The 20,088-nt window shown below is 50.1% G+C and overlaps 1 protein-coding gene across 1 annotated transcript in view; it reads right to left on the bottom strand.

The window, feature by feature from the left end:
• Nucleotides 1–5,436: 5,436 nt before the first annotated feature.
• Desi1 (desumoylating isopeptidase 1) overlaps nt 5,437–20,088 on the bottom strand; it is a 21,762-nt gene continuing 7,110 nt past the window's right edge. The window contains exons 2-6 of the mRNA XM_004642576.3: nt 14,554–14,575; nt 13,454–13,523; nt 11,539–11,648; nt 10,282–10,404; nt 5,437–7,717 (exon numbers count right to left, since the gene is read on the bottom strand). Of these exons, the coding sequence (XP_004642633.1) occupies nt 7,624–7,717; nt 10,282–10,404; nt 11,539–11,648; nt 13,454–13,523; nt 14,554–14,575 (419 nt within the window). The 3' untranslated portion in view covers nt 5,437–7,623. The remainder of the gene's footprint in view (nt 7,718–10,281; nt 10,405–11,538; nt 11,649–13,453; nt 13,524–14,553; nt 14,576–20,088) is intronic.

The following is a 20,088-nucleotide window of genomic DNA, read 5'->3' on the forward strand; positions in this document are numbered from 1 at the left end:
ATTGAACTCAGGCCCTTGCACTTACCAGGGAAGCACTTATTCCACTGAGCCATCTCCCCGGCCCTAAATCAGGTTCATTTCTAAGTCTGACAAAGTGAGTCTTACACAGTACGCCTGTGAAAATTCACAGCTCAAAAGCTCCTGACTCAGGGACTTACTGTATTTTTATTTTTTTTTGAGCCAGGGTCTCACTATGCAGTTTGGGCTGACCTTGTGCTCACTTTTGTAGCCCCCCAGGCTGGTCTCAAACTCACAGAGATCCTCCTGGCTCAACCTCCCGATTGCTGGGATTATAGACGTGCGCCACCATGCTCTGTATTTTTATTTATTTATTTTATTTTTGGCAGAACCAGGGATTGAACTCACACCCTTGCTCTTGCCAGGGAAGCACTTATTCTATTGAGCCATCTCCCCGGCCCCATGTTTATTTATTTTTAAGGCAGGGTCTCTCTATATAGTTCAGACCGGCCTTGAGCTCACTTTGGAGGCCAGGCTGGTCTCCAACTGGCAACGATCCTCCTGCCTCAGCCTCCCAAGTGCTGAGATTACAGGCATGCACCACCTTGCCTGGATGTATTTTTATTTTGTGACAAGGTCTTGCTAGGTTGGTAAATTGCCCAGGATGGCCATCTTCCTGCGTCAGCCTCCCAGCATGCTGGGATTACAGATGTGTACCACCATTCGTGGGTAAGAAATGGACTTTCAGCGTTTTGTTTATTGAGACAGCATCTTGCTCTGTAGTTCATGCCAACTTCGACTCAGTATGGCAGGCCTTGAACTCATGGCAATCCTCCTGCCTCAGCCTTCCAAGTGCTGGGATTCTAGGTGTGTGCCACCATCCCCCAGGTCCTTTTGTTTTTCGTTTTTCTGTTGGGTGAAGACGGCAGACTTTGTTTTTGTGGTGCTAGAATTGAAACCAGCGCCTTCTGCACATTTGCTCTCTGAGCTGTACCCCCAGCTGTACCCCCAGCCTTGCACACAGCCAGCCTTCGTGTTCAGAGAGCTGCGGGAGGGGAGATCAGATTCTTTGCCCTGCTGGCCCTGCTCTGTCTAGACCTAGTTTCTGCGACTTGACCCCTCCTGCAGCATGTACCTTGCCCAGAGCCCGCAGGTGGGCTGGAGTTGCCTAGGTTTGGTCTCTAATACCTGGCAGCAGATGCCACTTCCGTTGCTTAAGGATTCCTAGGAACCAAATTAAATACAGACTCAGGTGCCCATCCCTGGCACTGGGCTCTGGAAGCCGTGGGACACAGCCCACGGGGTAGCATGTGTCTTGTCTCCTATGATCTGGATCCACCTTTCCAGAGACAAAGATGAGTCAATGCCTTTGTTCCCGAAGCAACACAATGATCTCAGGACTTCATGCTTGACAGATAGGCGCCTTGCTCCTGAGCTCTATCCCCAGCTCTTTTTTTTTCTTTCTGGGACAGTCTCCCTCTGCAATTCATGCTGGTCTTTAACTCACTACATAACCTAGGCTGGCCTTGAACTCATGGTGATCTGCCTTGACTCACAGTGCACTTATGTGGCCCTCTGTACTGGTAAAACCTTCCCTTCAGGTCTCCCAGAATTAGAATTCTCACCGTGCACACATCTCACTGTTGGGGCTACTGGAGCCTGGGGGAGAGGGTGAGAGCCCAAGGCTGAGTCCTGAGGCCAGGGGCAGGGATCTCCCCAGTTCTCCAGTGTGTTGCTTTAAAAGGAAGGCCCCTCCCTGGCAACTGGTGCTCAGCTGGGGCCTCAGGGGGCCCTTGGGAAAGGAAGGAGCAAGACCGCAAGAGAGGAGGACTGGCCAGAAAGGTGACTTTGACAGCAACCAGAGGCCAGGACAGGCTGCACTGGAGGCAGAAAGGAGGGCCTGGGCCCTTCCCGCCTGACCTCAGGCTGAGGTTGGAAGGTCAGTGACGTCCGCTGCAATGCTTTGCACATGATGTCAGCCTCTTACTTGGCATTTTTCTTGCTTTCTCCAACAACCCTGTACCCCATTTCCAGAGGGCTATACTGACACCAGAGAGAGACAGTAACTTCCCTAGGGTCACTTGTATGATTGTTTCTGTTCCTCCAAATCTTTGCTTTCTCCTGGCTCCTAACTGTGGTAGAAGGCAGTGTCAATGTGTCGTTTCCCAATATGGGGGCTGCTTGCCTTTGCTTTTCCTGGACCTCCGGGAGTGGTTTTGGTCTGAGAGTGGCCTGTGTGTGGAGGGGTTCTGCCAAGCTGGCAGTGTGTGGGGCTGCCCTTCCCCCAGGGCTACTGAGCAGGTCCCTCCCACTGAGACTGTCCCTCATCTATTGCTGGGACAGCCCTGCCTGCCTGTGGGGAAGATGAGAGGAGCTGGGGTGTAGTTGTGTACTTGTTTTCCTTTCAGAAAGCCCGCAGAGTTTATATTGTTTCACAATAAACAAGGCCATTGGATGTAGGCCAGGCGGGAGCAGGCACAGCTGTGGTGTTTGTCACAGGGAGGAGGCTGTTGCTGGGCTCCGTCAGCCATGGGGACAACCAGTTGTTCCTGTGGGTCAGAACCCAGCCCCGGGGAGTGGGAGAACTTGGCACATCACGAGAGGTCTTAGTGCTGAGTCCAATCTGATCTGTGGTTTCCATACTACAGATGAAGAAATGGAGGCCCCAGACAGGAAGCTTTGCTCAAGGTCCAGAGTTGGTGCTGTCTCTGGTGCTGGGGAAGGAAGTAACCTGGGACACTCCACCTGAGCTGTATACCTCCAGACCTTTGTATTTCTTACTGTTACTGTTTGGTGGTTTTGAGAAAGGGTCTCATTATGTCGTTTAGGTTGGCTTTGAACTCACTACATAGCCCAGGCTGGCCTAGAACTCTCTGAGCTACTCCTGCCTCACCCTCCTGAGCAGCTGAGGCTACAGGTGTGTCCCATGGTGCCTAGGCAGGTCCAGAACTTTATGACCTAACCCCTCTGACCGCTGTCTGTCATTCTTTTTTTTTAAATTTTATTTGTGTGTGTGTGTGTGTGTGTGTGTGTGTGTGTGTGTGCATGTGGCCAGCTCAGCCCACCAGGGGGCAGGGCTGGCTGGCATGTGGTGCTGGGGATTGAACCACGGTCCCTGTGCTTTGCTAAGCTTGTTCTAAGTAGGTGCTTTAGACCACTGAGCCATCTCACCAGCCCTGTCTGTCATTCTTGTGGGGGACAGCACCGAGCCTCTAGCCTTGAATACAGGCTGGGTGAGAGGATCCAGGTGGAGTGGGCAACTGCAGCACAGAGGTTATGAAACCACCAGCGTGATGGTCACTTTGCATCAGAGTATGGGATTGGACCAGTTTGTCCAGGACAAGCGTGAGCGGCCATCATGAGGTGAGGACCAAGACCTTGGGCGGTGGCTGGCGGGTCCGCGGGTGCACAGCGCCCCTGGTGTCCGCCTCTCTCACTACAGTGAGACTGTGTCGCTCTGTCCCCAGTGGGACAGAGCTGCAACCAGGCTCAGAGCCACACTCCTCCTCCTCCTCCTTCCCAAGTACGGCGGTGCTCTGGGGTTGGGCTGAGGATGTGCTTAGTGGCAAACTAGGCTGCTGCTGGGCCCCTGAAAGGTGAGGATCACAGGGCCCAGTTTGCACCCCAGTGTCCCAGCAGGAGCAGGTGGGCGCCACAGCTCCACTGCCTAGCACCTGGACTGATCCTTCTGGGAGCAGTGTCCTCCTCGTGTCACCACCCCACCCCCACTTCGCAGCCCTGGGGGCTGGGCACATACAGCTTCACTGCCCCACACGTTCACTGCACCTTAGGAGCACAAAGCGAGATGCCTGAGTGGATGTTTTCATCTACAAGGCTGTATTCTTTCTTAGGATGATGGATTTTCAATTTATTTTTTAAATTATTTTTGTGGTACTAGGGATCAAACTTGGGATTCTGCACTTGCCAGGCTAGTGCTTATGCCGCTATCTCCCTGACCCTTTATTTTATTCCTTTTTAATTTTTTTGGTACTGGGAATCAAACTCACAATCTCATGCTTGCCAGGCAGAGGCTGTGCCACTGAGCTATATACCCAACCCCTTTTCTTCTTCTTGAGGCAGGATCTCCCTCTGTAATTCAGGCTGGTGTTTAACTCACCATGTAACCTAGGCTGGCCTGGAACTCATGGTGGTCCTCCTGCCTCAACCTCCTGAGCACTGGGATTACAGATGAGTGCCACCATGTCCAGCTAAAAAGTATTTTGGAACAATACTGAGAAACTTAGGAACACTCCAACTCAAAGCTGAGGTAGCCCCTTGGAAGCTCACAGAAGCAGGCTAAGTGGTGGATGGTGGCTGGCTCCAGTTTCCCAGCTGGCCTTGGCTTGATTCTCAGGGCTGTGCTGTCCTGTAGCTGCGAAATCTCATCCAGGGCTGCTCCAGGGTGCACGTCTCTCGTAGACCACGGCCCACCGCGTCCCTCCAGCTTGCAAGGCAGGAATGGCTAGTGAGGGTTTGGCCCCATAGCCTGACATTCACTGAGCATTTGGGCTGTATATTCGCTCTCCCTAGGCAGCAAGATGGGTACCATTTTCAAATTCACAGAAGAGAGAAATGGAAACAGATGGGCCCAGGGGTCTTCCGCACAGGCTGTGCCAGCCGAGTGGGCCCTCGGGGACTCCCCGCCTGAACAGGTCAGCTCTCAGGAGCAGAAGCCAAGGCAGGCTAGCACCTCCCATTCTATTCCTAAACTAGTACACTGGGGAGGGGAGGGACTCATGACGAGGCGCAGAGAGCAGCTGTGAGAACGTGGCCTGGATCTGAGTGCGGGCTCAACCACCTGCCAGTTGGGCATCTTGCTTCTCTGCCTATTTTCTCCCTGGTAAAGTGCTGCCAATCTGCCCACCTCAGGTTTGTGTGGAAGCATTCTGGCCAGTTGGGCCCATAGGTGTCCACCACAGCTGGATGACAAGGCTGCAGACACAGCCAGCAACCCTGACACCGTTTAAGAATGCCACTGTGGCAGGCAGGGAGGCCCCTGGTCCTTGAACCCAACTCATAACCAACATGGAACAAGTAGCAGCTGGGCATGGTGGTGCATACTTGTAATCCCTGCACTCAAAGAGGGTGAGGGAGGAAGACTCCAAGTTTAAGCCCAGTCTGTCTCTAAATAAAAACAAGCTGGGGATGTAGCTCAGTGTGAAGGTCCTGGGTTCAAGCCTTGACTTAACCTTGGTGAGGTCAGTCACCCCCTGATGAGTCATCTAGCAAAGACCTTAGATCAGAAGCCACTCCACCATTCCTAGGCAGTGACCTGGGGCTTGTAGTAGTCTGAGCCCTAGCCCTACCTCTGCAGACTGGTGGTGAAAGCCACACATCCTTCCTCAGTCACCACTTATCCACAGGCTTACAACCCTGCAAAGGCAGCACGGCCTCAGCAAGTTAAGAGCTTGAGGGAGACAGGGTGGCCTGGGCTTGCCTCACCCCCGACACAGTGAGGGGATCTGAGCACCACTCAAATGCAGCAGGCAGAAATGAGTTTATTGCATTAGAAAAACACCAATGAAAACTAGCAAACACCCCTGTACAAGACACAATTATCAACCTGACTTCAAGGGCATAACGCAATCTCAAAGGTCTGAGCTATCTTTCTGGGAGGAGTGATGGTCTCAGCTCTCCTCCTTCCGTCCCTCTCTGTCAGTGCACCTCTAACCGTGTCACAAGTGCACCCATATGGAGCTGGCTAGTCCTGTGTGCTCCTGAGGTTCTGGGATGGACGGAAATGTGGGATGGTGCTGGGGGGCCTAGCCCAGGCCTGGCTTCTGCAAGACTTGCACAGGGGAGGACTGCTTGCCCCCCACAGCCCTTGGTCACTGCTTGCCAACCCTTCCATCTTCCACAACCCAGGGCACAGGCATTGGCACAAATGGCTGCTGGGCATGAAGGGCAGCGTTCAAGGAATCAAGTGACTCTTAATTCCCTCCAGGAGTCACTCAGGAGAGCTCAGCCCTGGGGGTGAAGGTGACTGCTGGAAGGAGCAAAACCAGCTGAGCCCAGACACGAGACAAGGAGAAAAGCTCGGCACCCTCTGCATAGAGATGAACGCTTCAGGCAGATGGGAAAGGGGGACACTGGGCAGTGGCCTAGGCCAACCGGCCACCCTTTGGGAAGAAACCCAGCCTGACACCCGTTCTCTTTGAAGGTGCCAGTAGGTCAGCACCAAGCAAGCCTGCTGCCTTCTGCTCTGACTTATCACTACTACACGTTAAGTCTGAGAAATAAGCTGCTCACTTATTTGGCCTGGCCTTAAATTCTAAAATGCCACTTGATACCAGCTGGACATGCCCCTGCTCAGGTCACAGGCAGACACCAAGGCAGAACGACATCTTTTCCTCTAGCTGGGACCCTGATGATGCCAACTGCTATAGCTAATGGCAGACCGCAGGGGCGGGGCTGGGTTGAGCAGAGTTTAGGGAGGAAAGGGCCCTGTCCTGGAAGGAGCAGATGGACTCAAATTTTAGAGGGGCAGGGAGCCACGGCAGGAGGGCGCAGGCAGGCAGCTCTGAGTCTCTCCCACTCGCCCCCCTATTGCCCACGGGAGCTTGTGAGAAACAGTCTGAAAAGCGGCCCAGATCTGAAACTTCCAGACTGCTGTCTATAAGCTCAGCAGTAAGTCATTAGTAAAATGCCCACTCACACCCCAGCAGCACCTCCTTAGAGCCAGAATGATAATGAAAAGGATATGCACCCTCAAAGTGCATATCCTTCTCCTCAGGACAATGGAGAAGTCCTACTGGAAACAACATCATTTTCTTGCCACCTTGATTCTGCATCATATTCCTTCTACATCTCCTCACCTGGGACTTGTGTCCCCTCAGTCCCTAACTGAACAATGCATACAGGGCTGGGTGTGGTTTCTCTGCAGACAGAAGCCCTGGGTATCTGCAGTTCTGGCCTAACCCGTTGATTGTGGCAGGTCCGATAGCTCAGGAACAGCAGCCTCACTGGCATGCAGCAAGGCGGGTTTCCCAAATCAATGGCGGAGGATTGGCACCAGTCTGGGTGGGAAGAGGAATGGCTTTATCCTGTTTCTCTGGCCTGGTACTGGCTGTCACTGTCCTCTGATTCTGAGGCTGTGATTGCTGCAGCCCTGGGCCCATGCTTGCGGCAGAGGAGGGAAGGTGACAGAGGTCTGGTGAAAGCTCACGGAGATCAGGTTAGTCATCCTGCAACCGGCCCCATGTGCACCGCATCCTTTGGTTCATTTAATGATAACAGTAACTGCTTCCGAGTCATGGGTGTTGGAGAACTCCCTGGTCCTGCAGGTGTGGCAATCTGGGTGGGTATTCTCTGGAAAGAAGTTCTAGGTTGAGGCTCCCCCAAACTGTCCCTCTTGTCTACTGCTAAAACAAACCCCCTTCCTTTCTCCAGTGCGGAGGACGCTTAGGAAACAGCGTCAAAAGTGAACTCACAGACAAGACAGCCTTAATAAATTAGTATAATACTATTCGAGGGGGGGCGTTTTGTTTCATTTCTTAGCAGCATTGTCCTACATGCAGCCTGATGAGCTCCTTCCTTGGGAAATGTAAAAAGCCGTCCCCTGGTTGTTAGCTCCGATGTAAAATTATAAAATAGAAATTTGGTAGGGTTTGCTGTGTTTAAAAAGGAAAATCCCTGCAGGGCAGGGGGGCGTCCCGAGCAGTCTGGTTAGCTCTGGCCATTGGGCCTGCCCACCGTGTTCCCTCCAGGAGGCTGGATCTGGATGGAGTCCAGGAGGGGCCGGAGGGCTTGTCCGAAGGGCCTGTGGGGAGAGAGACAAGATCACTTGGGCTGGGCTGGGGCACGTGGAGGGGGCAGCAGCGTCCCTACACTAAGGATGGCCCTGGGATCTCAGGCAACTTTTCTGGTACTTAGAATTGACCCTGGGGCCTTCACCCTGAGCTACATTCCAGCTGTTGTTTAAAATTTTGAGAAAAAGGTCTCGTTAAGTCACGAAGTTGCCCAGGCTAGGCCTGAGCTCGCGATCCTCCGGCCTCAGCTTTCCCTAGCTCTGGCCTTCTGGGTACACAGAAGCTCCCACTTAGTTGCCAGCTCACTCACTAGTGTTCTAGAGCACGCCTCGGTCTGGATACCTGTTCTTCAAAGGCTCATGTGTTGCTTCTGGGCTGGGATGCTACTGAGAGGTGGAGGAGACTTCAGAGGCGAAGCCTATGGGAGGGCACCTGGTCACTGGGCCATCCTTGACGGAGAGAGTGGGACCCCAGCCACCTGCCTCCTCTTTGCTCCTGGCCACCAGGGGGCGAGCGCTCTGCTCCAGCCTATGCTGCCTGCCCAAGGGCTGAAACCTCAGACACTGTGAGCCCAAATAACCTTCCTCTTATGAGGGCCTCAAGTATTTGTTACTGCAACAAAGGTGGTTAGCATGGAGGTCCTCTCTCAAACAGCCATCTCTAGTTTGTAGACAGGGCCTCACTGGGTAGCCCAGGGTTGCCTTGAACATGCAGTGGTCCTCTTGCGTCAGCCCCCCAAATTCTGCGATTACAGGCATGTGCCCCTACACCCGACCTGCTCTGTGTGGGTTTTATTTCTGCCATGCCGCCATCAGTGGGTACTGCCGTCTCCAAGCCCTGGTGAGTGAGGTGTGGTTTGATCAGGCTAGCTGCCCATGGGAAACTGGAGCTCTCTGTACTTAGGTACTTGTACCTATAATTCTTGTGAAGATAAAGTTGGAGAGGAAGCTGAGGGAAAATGGCAAGAACATGAAGACGACAGTCAGCATGAGGGTGGCACTCAGTGAGGTTCTGCTGGCACCCAAGCTCATCCAGGGAGCACAGAGATAGTCAGGAAACATGACCCCGCCACACCCCGGGGCCACAACCACACACAGTGAGGTGTGGTTGTCATGTTGCAAAAGGCTCCCAAGTTGCTCTGGTGGTAACTTAGCTGGAAAAATCACAGCAAATACTGGAGTTTTAGAGACTTTTCAAGGTTATTGCCCTCTTAAACATGGCTGCCCACGGCATGCCTAGGCACTGGTGTTTGCTTTGGTGGACATGGCTATGTTGGAAAATCACCCCAAGTTCAAGGGAACGAAGCACTCCCAAGTGTAAACAGACGAAATCGAGAACTATCAGCCCTAAGTCAGATAAGTCAAGGAACTCCACCCCGAGAAAACAGTGAGAACATTCTAGCTACTCCACCTCGCTCAGGGCCCAGAAACCGAGATCCTAAACTGCACACGCCCAGGGACAGGAAGGTGGGGCCAGGGCTGGGAGACTGGGGCTCCTCACTGTCTTGTTTTTCCTGAGAGCTTTGGACCCAGCTGTGAAAACCAGCTCACCTGTGGAGCCAGCTCAACCTGCTGGGATTCCTACTGGGCAGGACCCTAGTTTAGGAGACATGCAGTCAGAGCCAACACATGGATATGGTCGATGGGCCGACAGCGAGGCAGGGGAGAGGGTGCTGTTCTGGGAATGCGTCTTCCAGAACATGCTGCTGCCTGGTGATGCTCACAGGCCCTGCCATGGCTGGGACCACCGGAAAACATCACCTGAGGGCTGACAGCGCGTGCAAGGTTAGAAGACAAGAAGAACTTGACCTCAGCAGGCCTCAAAGGACTCAATGCAGTGGAAGAAAGAACAATGAGCTGGGTGTAGTGTGCACACCTGCAGCCCCAGCACTCAGGAGGCTGAAGCAGGAGGATCACCATGAGGTATAGGCCAGCCTGAAGTACAGAGCAAGGCCCTGGGTTAACCCCTTGTGCTTCCCCAAGAAAACCCAAAAGAGAAGCCAGCTCCAAACAAGCTGCTTGCTGCTACTCTAACCTCGTCTGCGGCTACTCGGACACTGCATTTGAGCTGGGCGCTGCTCTGAGCGGCGTGCTTCACACAGTGCAGACAGGTGCCAAGATTTTGTCCAAAACCTAAAGCCAGGGTTGAGGGGTTTCTAAATTCCTTGTTTTTGAGACAGGGTATTGGTGTATAGTTCAGCCTATCTCAAAATCACTATATAGTCCATGCTGGCCTCAAACTTTTGGTGATCTTCTGCCTCAGCCTCCTGAGTGCTGGGATTACAGGTGTGCACCGCCATACTTGACTTGTTTTCTAAATTCTGAGCTTGGACCTAGGCCAGGGTGGGGTTGGCCTGACTCTGATGAGGGTGGAGGCGATGCTGAGGTGCAGGAGTGGGTAGGGGAATGGCGATGGCTTCCTGTGGTGTGGAGACTGCTATTGGGACAGGTCCTCCCAGTTGGGAGGGTTCTGGTTCCCTCTCAGGAGGGTGGATACGGGCTGTGGAGGGACACTGCATATTACTGGGGATTTTCAAAGCTGGCCAAGCAGGGCCAGAGCCAGAAGCTGCACTTACGTGGAAAGGACTTCAGAGGGCAGGTCAGTGATGTAAGATGGGATCTTCCGCCCGGTCAGGAACTGTGCCACTTCGTTGCTAAAGGTGTTACAGTTGTGTTCAAAGAGGTTGTAGGCTTCACCTCTGTGCAGGGTGAGAAATGTGGAGGAGGAGAGACGATAAAACAAGCACGTGGACCAGGCGAGGGGGAGCAGAGCTGAGGCGAGCGCTCGACTGCCCCTCCACACACCTAAAGGACTGCGTGATCTGACATCCTGGGCCTTTCAGAACTGATTTCTATGGGAAGGGTGCGCTAAACATGTGGACTGTGCTGTGTGTCTGTCTGTCTTTTTGAGAGTCTCACTCTACAGTTCAGGGTGGCTTTGAGCTCACTTTGTAGCCTAGGCTGCTGCTGAACTCTCAATAATCCTCCTGCCTCAGTCTCTTCAGTGCTGGGATTACAAATGTGTGCCACCACGCCAGCTCTGGATTGTACAGTTCAGAATCTTCCATGTTCACAAGAGAAGTTTCTCTCTAGAGGGAAACTGTTGGGGCCGGGGAGATAGCTCAGTAGAAAAGCACTTGCCTGGCAAGCGCAAGGGCTTGAGTTCAATCCCCAGTTCTGTGCCCCCCCCACCCAAAAGGAGGGAAACGGTTACTGAAATTGCTTAAAATTTTTTTTTTCTTTTTTTGGTGTTGGGGGTGGAATGGGCTTACGAAGCAAGTGTTCTACCACTGAGCCACAGCTTCACCCTCAGCTGAAGTGAGATCTGTTCTAGTTTGCATTTCACCCCAACCTTGCTATAGACTTAATTTATTTTATTTTTTTCTTTTGCAGTACTGGGGATTGAACTCAGGACCTTGCATCTCCCTGGCCCACAGACTTAATTTTTAATGTCCAGGACAAAGCATCTAGCCAGTGAAGGTAGAGAACAGCATTTGCTTATTTTAATCAGAAGAAATGAAGAATCTGCCTTTCCTTTAAAAGTTCTAGAGGACCAGGGAGATAGCTCAGTGGATAAGTGCCTACCTGGCAAGTGCAAGGTCCTAAGTTCGATCCCCAGTTTAAAAAAAAAAAAAATCTAGCAGAATTCATGCTGCTATGGAATAGATGCCTTGAAACAACTGTGGGTTTTTGTAGCATGGTACCTGGTTTATCTTCACATTCAGTCAGCAAAAACCAGGCCAGGCTTTGCACTGGGCAACACAAGGACAAGGCGCAGTGGCTCCCTTCCCGGGAAGACAAATGCGGGTAACTACCATGCGGCCTCCACTTACCGGAACAGAGACTCCCCCAGGGAGGACAGGTACTCCAGAAAGATTTCTTCAGTCACTTCAGTGCTCCCCACATCAACCACAGAGTCTGGAGGCCCAAGCAATGTTCCTCCCTAGAAAAGCCAACCCAAAGAAAGTCACTAAATCACCAATTCCATTTTTTTTTTTTTTTTTTGTATGGGGGATTGAACCCAGGGCTTCATACATGCTAGGCAAGGGCCAGCCAAATAGCTCAGTGGATTAAAGCATCTGCTTAGGCAGATGCAGGGACCAGGAGCTCAGATCCCAGGCCTGCAGTGCTGGCCCCGCCCCTGGGGTGTGCTGAGACAGCTATTGAGACTGGGTGTGGTGATGCGCGCCTGTAATCACTGTGAGTCCAATCTACAGCAGTGAGACCCTGTAGACTCTGTCCTAAAATACAAAAACAACCAACCAACCAACCAAAAAAACCCCTTGTTCATATATGCTAGGCAAGCGTTGTACCAATGGGCTATAACCCTAGCCAGCTGCTGAATTTTCTGAACGTGGCTTTCCACAGAAGACCACAAAAGCACTGTTTTAACAACTTATTTTTAACTTCTCGCACATGCTGGGTAGATGGAGAGGGCTGTTTCCTGTTTGCACAAAGTGTACAACAGCTTTCTTTCCACGGCCATGTGCTGCCAGCAGAGCATGACGCTGGCTTCTTGCTTTTGGGGGCCCGAGAAGCTGATTCTCTTGCAACTTCTGCTGTCCACTCATTCAGCTGATAAAGGGAGAAACCCAGAATCTGCAATCTCTTTTGTCCCTAACATGCCTGATTACAAGGACAGAATAGATAACTAGAAATGCCTCACACCTGCTCTCCACACGTACATTCAGAAAGAACACAGACTATTTTTTTTGTGACATTGGACGTTCTTTTTAACAATGGGAAATTGTGAAGGAGTGTGAGGAATCTGGCAGGACTGCAAATATTCCCACAGTCTAGGTAACTTTTGATCTGAGGCCAATCTGCTGATGGCGAAAGGGCAGGGTGGGGTGCTGGCCCCTGGAAGGGCACAGAAAATCTTGACCACACTCTAACAGACTGCTGTCATAGGAGACTAAAGGAAAGACAGGGCCCCAGGAGGGGATACCAACAAAAGGGAAGTGACAGGAATATGGAGAACAGATCCAGGAAGGGAGAACATTCTAGAGCAGAGCTGCACGAGGTCATTAATTCACAGCACTGAGTGCCTCTTATGTGGGTGATGTGGTCTAAGCACTGGGGACAGCATGGTGAGCAGGACAGACAATGCTAAGGGGCTAAATAGTTCAGTGCTGAGAGAGACTGAAAAGTCACTAACAGATACTGCAGTCACTCACAGGACAAACAGGTATCAAGACGAAAAAATACAGCCAGTGTGTGATTACAAGTAGCAATAAAGGCTGAGCTGGAAAAGTACAGAAGACCACTAGTACATATGTCAGGGGACTCTTTCAGTCTGAGGGGAAGGCCAAGGCTTGGCCAGGCTTAGACCTGAAGGATAGAGGGGCCCACGGGAGGAAGATCCAGAGGTGCACTGGGTAGGAGTACAGAGTCACATGTCCAGGGTTGCTCAAGGAGTGGGGAGAGGTGGGGCTGGAAGAGCGCACGCTCAGAGGGACCCGTAGATGCCCTGGGAGGGGAGAGAAGTGCAACTGGCTGTGTGTCTGGGATGGGCCTCTTCAGTAGGCCACGTTTAGGGGCTGTGCAGGGCTAGGGATGGTATGCAGGGCCTTGCACACGCAAGGCAAGTGCTCTGCACACCCAGGCCTTGAACAAATCTGAAGGTGGTGGTGAGGCCTCCATGCAACGCGCAGGAGGACAGAGGCACATAGCAGAAGCAAAATTTTTAGTCTGTGGGAACTCCTAGCAGCCTAAGACACGGGGCAGGGCCCAGAGGAAGACACTCACCGGGGGACAGCTGGAGATGCCGCCACTGCCAAAGAAGAACTCATCCTTGTGTACAACTATGGAGGTGTGCCTGTGCAGAGAGACAAGGGGAGTCAGAAACTCCAGACTTGACCCAGAAAGGCAAGCACTACACAGCAAGAGAACACCTTCTCCCCAGGGGTGGCACTGTGGTGAGCAGCCTTACAAAGCTGACCAAATAGAGGCAGGAATAAGATAAGGTTGGCCCCCTTGTCCGCAGGGATTGTTTTTGAGCTCTACCACCACAGACACCAAAATCTGTGATGCACAAATCTCTTTTAAAATGGTGCACAGTATTTGTCTGGAACCTATGTACATCTCCAAATCATTTCAAAATGACTTAATTATAATACCTACTGCATGCAAATAGTTATGCTCTTTTTTTTTGGTGGCCTGAGTTTGCCTTCAGCACAGGTCTGGATTGGCTTGAGTATCTGGGTTTCGAACCACAGCACTGTTATGCTCTATCGTTTAGAGAATAATTTTTAGAAAGTCCATACACTTTCAGCACAGGTATGCTTTGTTTTTGGATTCTCTGGGCACTGGGGGTTGCACCCAGGGACTCATGTGTGCCACAGGCAAGTGCTGAGTCGCATCCCCAGCTGTGACACAATCCCCCTGGCCCCTGCAGTATCTGCAGCTGGATGAACTCACCCAGATCAGGGCTTCTGCACTCCGTACGCTGACACGGGGGCTGGCTCACTGTTGTGGGGTATCCCGCACATTACAGGGCACTGAGCAACTTTCCTGGCCTCTCTGCATCCACCAGCATCTTCCCTCAGCCATGACAAACAGCAACGTCTTTTTCTTTCTTTTTTGAGACAAGGTCTCGCTATATAGCCTAGGCTGGCCTTGAACTCAAGGTGATTCTCCTGTACCACCCTCCCCAGTGCTTAGATTACAGGCGTGCACCACCACACCTGGCCAACAGTGTCTCTTGACGCTGCCAAATAACTGCCATAGAAGAGGGTGGAGGTACAAAACAACAGCCCTAGTGGAGAACTGTGGCTGAGTTTAGGGTGTGAGACTTTGCATGGTGTAAGGTGCTCTAAGTGGTCACCAGAGGGCTTCCCACAACTTACCAGATGCCTTCCAGTTGTTTCCCTGTGGAGAGAAGAAGAGATTTAGCCACTTGGGACTGGACTACAGGGCCCTCCTTGAGTAAATCTGGAAGAGTCCCTCATCCCTGAGGAACTGGGCGTAACCCTTGGGGCACTTTCTAGTACTGCATCCCTCCTCAGTGCAGGCAGGGGTTGGGCAAAGGGTACACTGTTAAATCCAAAGGAGTCATAGACCTTTATCAGAGGCAAGATAAAAACACTGGTATACATGCACACTGATTTTATGAGTGGTTTTCTTTTCCCTCTGAGGTCAAATCAGCTTTGCTTTTAATTTTTAATTTTTAAAAAATTTATTTATGTATGTGTGTGTGTGTGTGTGGCCAGCTCAGCCCACCAGGGGGCGGGGCGGGCTGGCATGTGGTGCTGGGGGATTGAACCGCGCTCCCTGTGCTTTGCTAAGCTTGTTCTAAGTAGGTGCTTTAGACCACTGAGCCATCTCACCAGCCCAGCTTTGCTTTTTAAATTTTTGTTTCACACCTAGTAAGGCCATAGGAAATCAATATAAGATATTACTATTTCAATGAACTGAAATTCTTCAGAAAATAATGCAACCAAACTTTGTACATGTCATGCATTTTAATAGTCAATGGGCATTCATCTACCTACTTACCTACCTTCCTACCTAGCTACCTAGCTACCTACCTATTTATTTGAGACAGGATCTCACTAAGGCTGGCCTTTTTGTTTTGTTTTGTGGTACTGGGAATCGAACTTGAGACCTTGTGCTTGCCAGGCAGGCATTCATACCACTGAGCTATATACCCAGCCTCAAAGCTAGTCTTGAACTTACTGTGTAGCCCAGGTTGGCCTCAAGCTCATGGCTCGCCTCCTGCCTCAGCCTCCCAAGTGTTGGCTGCATTTATATTAGTTTTTGGTGCCTCAGGCATGTGTTCTACTACTGAGCCACATTCCCAGCCCAATGCACATTTATTCCATATGTGCCAGTTCACTGTTAGGTGGGAAAATATAAACACCGATTACTGACCTGCTTTTAAGGAGTTCAAAGTCAAGTGAAAAAAGACAATTAACTAAACCACAATGCTGATGGCTCTGTAATAGGGCCAATGGAGGCGAGATCTCACAGGATCTTACGGAGCACCTTAAGCCTGAGCTAAGAGTGGCCACTGTCCACATGGGGCCATTAAAATAAAAATGAAAATAGTGTTTGAGACTGGATATCAAATCTGCATCTTGTACCATAAATAACCATTAGGACAACAATATGCATTATTGAAAATGTGCTAGTAATCGGTTGTGAAGCTCATTGCTATTTGGTTCTCAATAAAAATATTTTAAAAAAACCTAAAAAAATGAAGTAAAATTTTATTTTATTTTACAATTGCATAAACCACATTTCAAGTACTTTAGTCACGGTAGCTATTTACTGGTCAGTGACCACATAGTGCAAGTCTAGAATGTTTCCAGAAAGTTCTGCCAGCATGTGGTTTGAATTTTAGTTTTCTATTCTGTTAAAAAAAAAAAAAAAAAAAAAAAAAAAGCAGGCATGATAATGATGTCTGTTTCATACTTCTCTTTTTCTTGTACCAGGAATCGAACTCAGGACCTTGTACTTGCCAGGCAGCTGCTGTGCCATGGAGTTATATCCCCTGCCCCATTTCATAATACTTCTAGAGTTAAAAGAGAAGTTATACAATGAGGCAAGAACTAGGCAAAGCCTGAGGTCATAGGGCAGTCAGAGGACTTCGGCCCAGCAGTGATAACGAATTTGAACCGCCAAGTCTTCTGTGCTAGGCTGAGGCTCACTGGTCTTCACAAAAACAGCCTTGTCAGCTACATATGCGTGCACATGAAGACAATAGTGGGACGTATATGAACACAGAGTAGCCACGCAGTGCGTCAATACGTGGTCTCTTTTGGGCCCGGAACCCAAGGCCTCCTGTCTGCTGGGCAAGTGCTGTCCCACTGAGCTCCTCCCCAGCCTGTGTACATAATTTCGCTAGGTACATATGTAGCTCTGTTTGGCAGTGTGAGGTGTTTCGCTCACATCAACTACAAAACCACCATCGATACCTTGAAATGTGTCTAGCATAGTTATGGCACATACCTCATGCCCAACACAAGTTAATTCATTTCTTTTAGGCTTTATGATTTCAAAGTTTTATAGCTGCTCTAATAGTACCTTTGTTTTGTACTTTTAGGGAAGGTCTACATGGTGTTCAGGATCTCACTACTACATCGGACTCAGTGAGTCTCCTGTTTACAGCCTTTCAAGTGCTGGGATTACAGGCGCGCGCCACCATGCCCAGTCTCAATCTCCGTCTCAGCGTGCCCCGGGGGGGGGGGGGGGGCAGGGCCAGCACAGTAGGCCCAGGGATCGAAGCCCTGGCCCCTGTGCCTGCTTGCAGATGCTTTAATTCACTGAGCTATTTGGCCAGCCCAGTATTTTGGCATTAAAGGCAACTATATGTGTCTTTTTTCCCAATTAGACTACAATTGCCTCAAGGCCAAGGACAGTTTCTTACGAATCTTTGCAATTCCAGCACCTGTCAAAGTCTTTAGACTGGCTTTGCTCCACCAGCATCTGCTGAGTTAAGCAACTGTTTAGTCAGTGATGCTTGCCATGTGGCGCACTCAAGGTCCAAGGTCTCTCCCCACATGGTTTCCCTGGCTAGGTACACAAATAACTCTACAACAAACAAACAAACAAACAAACCCCACCACCACCACCAACAAAAAAACCCAAATGACTCTTCAACTTGTACACTGGCTCTGCTACTGCCCCGCAGATGCCCACTGGGCTCAGTGACCCACAAGGACAGCTAGCAGACATGGATGCATAAACTCAAACCAAGGCTCATAAAAATAATTTGGAGAAAAAAAAAGAAAGAATTTGGAGAGATCATTCAGCCAGCGACTACATCTGAAAGTAACTGAAAAGTTGCAGGATACAAAGTTTACTTTATTCCTTTTTATATCCTTTCTATTTATCACTAAAATCATCTGTAAACTAGAAATTATACTTTAGCCGAACATGGTGGTGCACACCTGTAATCCCAGCACTTGGAAGGCTGTAAACAGGAGAATCACGAATCACTGAGAGTTGGATGGACACTATCCTGGGCTACAAAGTGAGCTCAAGGCCAGCCTGAACTGCATAGTAAGACCCTGTCTCAAAAAGACCAAAAAAAAAAAAAAAAAAAAAAAAAAGAAGGAGAAAGCAATCAAGCAATCATACTTAGCTTCTCAACTGCAAAACCCTGCATTTGATCCCCAGCAACAACAACAACAAAAAACCCAAACTACCCATAAATGGTAGTAGGAGTACATAAAAAAAAAAAAAAAAAAAAAAAAAAAAAATCCTCTATTCATTCTCTTTTTAAGTTTTCAGTCTTCTGAAGTTTTTCATAGCCATACTTAGGCTTGTACCATTTTTAAGTGCTAGGGCAGGGCAAAGCTTGTCTAGATGAGTAAAGATACGTGGTTTGGTATAAAAGCAAGACAAGTGAGATATGAAAATGAACTTGTTGGAGAAGTTTAGGGAGTAATGGAAGGCTTACTACTCCATGCCCTACCTTGGGAGGAGGAGAATTAGCTCCATGGCTAATCAGGTTTACAGGTATCAGAAAGTGGGGCTGAGCTGCTCTTTAAATTTTGGCGGCCTGAGTAGGGTAGGAGGTGAGGACAGGGTGGTTCCTTGTCCTTGAAGTAGGGCACAAGGCCATTTGGGGAGCTGAATTAGGCCCAAAGGGTATGAGCACAGTACAGTACTGCGTTATTTCCCTTTAGGATTTCCCCAGTAAAGTGGAGTTGGCGTCCAACGGCTGCATGAGTCCAAGCCTGTGGCATATCCAACACATTCATTTGGAGGCCTGTGGAAGACATGGCCATCAGCCCTGCTGCCCAGCATGAGTAGTAGTAGAGAATGCAGAGCGAGGTCTACCTGAGCCAGCCTTCTACCAAATACAACAACAGAGTGATTACTGTATATAAAGCCAAGGAGAAAGCCTTCCACCCGCTCCTCATTGATTGAGGCAGCTGGAGCTTATACACAGACACACATGCTGTTTATAGATCAGTGCCTGGTGTGCTGCTGCTGCTAAACAAAGGTCTATTAGTAAGCAGAAAGTAGTGACAATGGTGGGACTCCAGGGGCAGGGGCCTCTGAGTGGGTGGCATTTTGTCTCAGATGGCAGGGAAAGGAAATCTACGAGCTTATCAGTATAAATCAAAAATAACCCCAGCTTGCTTCAGAGATTCCTCCTCCCAGCAATAAAGTTTCAAAAAGGCAGTTTACTAGTAATAAGAGAGAGTTAATGTCAACCTAAAAAAATGAACTATTAACCTTGGATATAGGTGGGCAAAGGTAAAAGTTATGGTTTACCATGACTCACCCCCTCTAGGCAATAGTATAAAATATTCCTCCTCCCCCTCCTTTTGGGCAAAATCCAGAAATCATCATGCACTAACTGACAGGAGAGTCAGGTGTGATAGTGTATGTCTGTAATTCCACAACTCTGAGAGGCTGAGACAGGAGGATTATGAGTATGAGGCCAGCCTGAACAATTTAGCACAACATAATACTCTAGTACTTGGATTCCCTGGAGCCAGTATAGGATTCATACCCAGCATAAAAGTAACTTGAGTGGGCTTGCGGGTTAGCTCAGTTGTTTAAAGCGCCTGCTTGGGCAAACTCAGTCAGGCGCCGGGGACTGCGATTCAATTCCCAGCTCCACATGCTGCACCAGACCCACTCTAAGGCAGCCAGAGTCAGCCGAAAAAAAAGTAACTTGAGTTATTTTCTTCAGTACTGGGAGGGTCCCCACCTAATTCCTGCCTATTACCAGCCAGGCCTCACAGCAATGCTTTGGGGGTGATAATATCCCACCCTTCACCAGCCAGTGGTCACGGGATGCTTGACTGCTAGACTGGGGATACAAGAGACAGCGCAGGCCTCCATGAGCTTCCAGTTGTGCTGGGGCAGAGTACGGAAACACAAGATGATGATGCCACTAACGGAGCATACAGGCTATTATCAGTATGCAACAGGTCTCCAAGAGTGAACCTGAAGAGTAAGGTCAGAGGAAGGCTCCTGGAGGAAGTGACAGCGTAGCTATTTCAGGACGAGCACATGTTACCTGGGCCAAGAGATGGGAGAGAAAGTACCCTGGTGGGGGGGCACAGCCTGTGAAAAGCCCACAAGAAAAAGACCTGTAGGCATTCTGTCTTGTTCGGGTCCATGGCTCTGCTCCAATGTGGTTCTGCAAGGGTTAAGCATCAATGCTCTGAAGGAAACAGTCCCTCACATCATTTTCCCTATGGCTGGATTCTCTTACAGAACCTTTGCTCAAAGGCAGGTGAGGAGGGCCAGCGTGATAGCTCAGTGGACCAAGTGCCTGCTTTGGCAAGCGCAGGGACCACGCACCCCCACCCCCAACTCCACCCGGTGGTACCCACAGGTAATCCCAGCACTGGGGAGGCTGAAAACAGGAGGACCACTACAAGTCTGAGCTGTGTAGTGAGATTCTGTACCAAATA

Source organism: Octodon degus, unplaced genomic scaffold, assembly GCF_000260255.1.
Source record: "Octodon degus isolate 3935 unplaced genomic scaffold, OctDeg1.0 scaffold00156, whole genome shotgun sequence".
NCBI classification, from domain to species: domain Eukaryota; kingdom Metazoa; phylum Chordata; class Mammalia; order Rodentia; family Octodontidae; genus Octodon; species Octodon degus.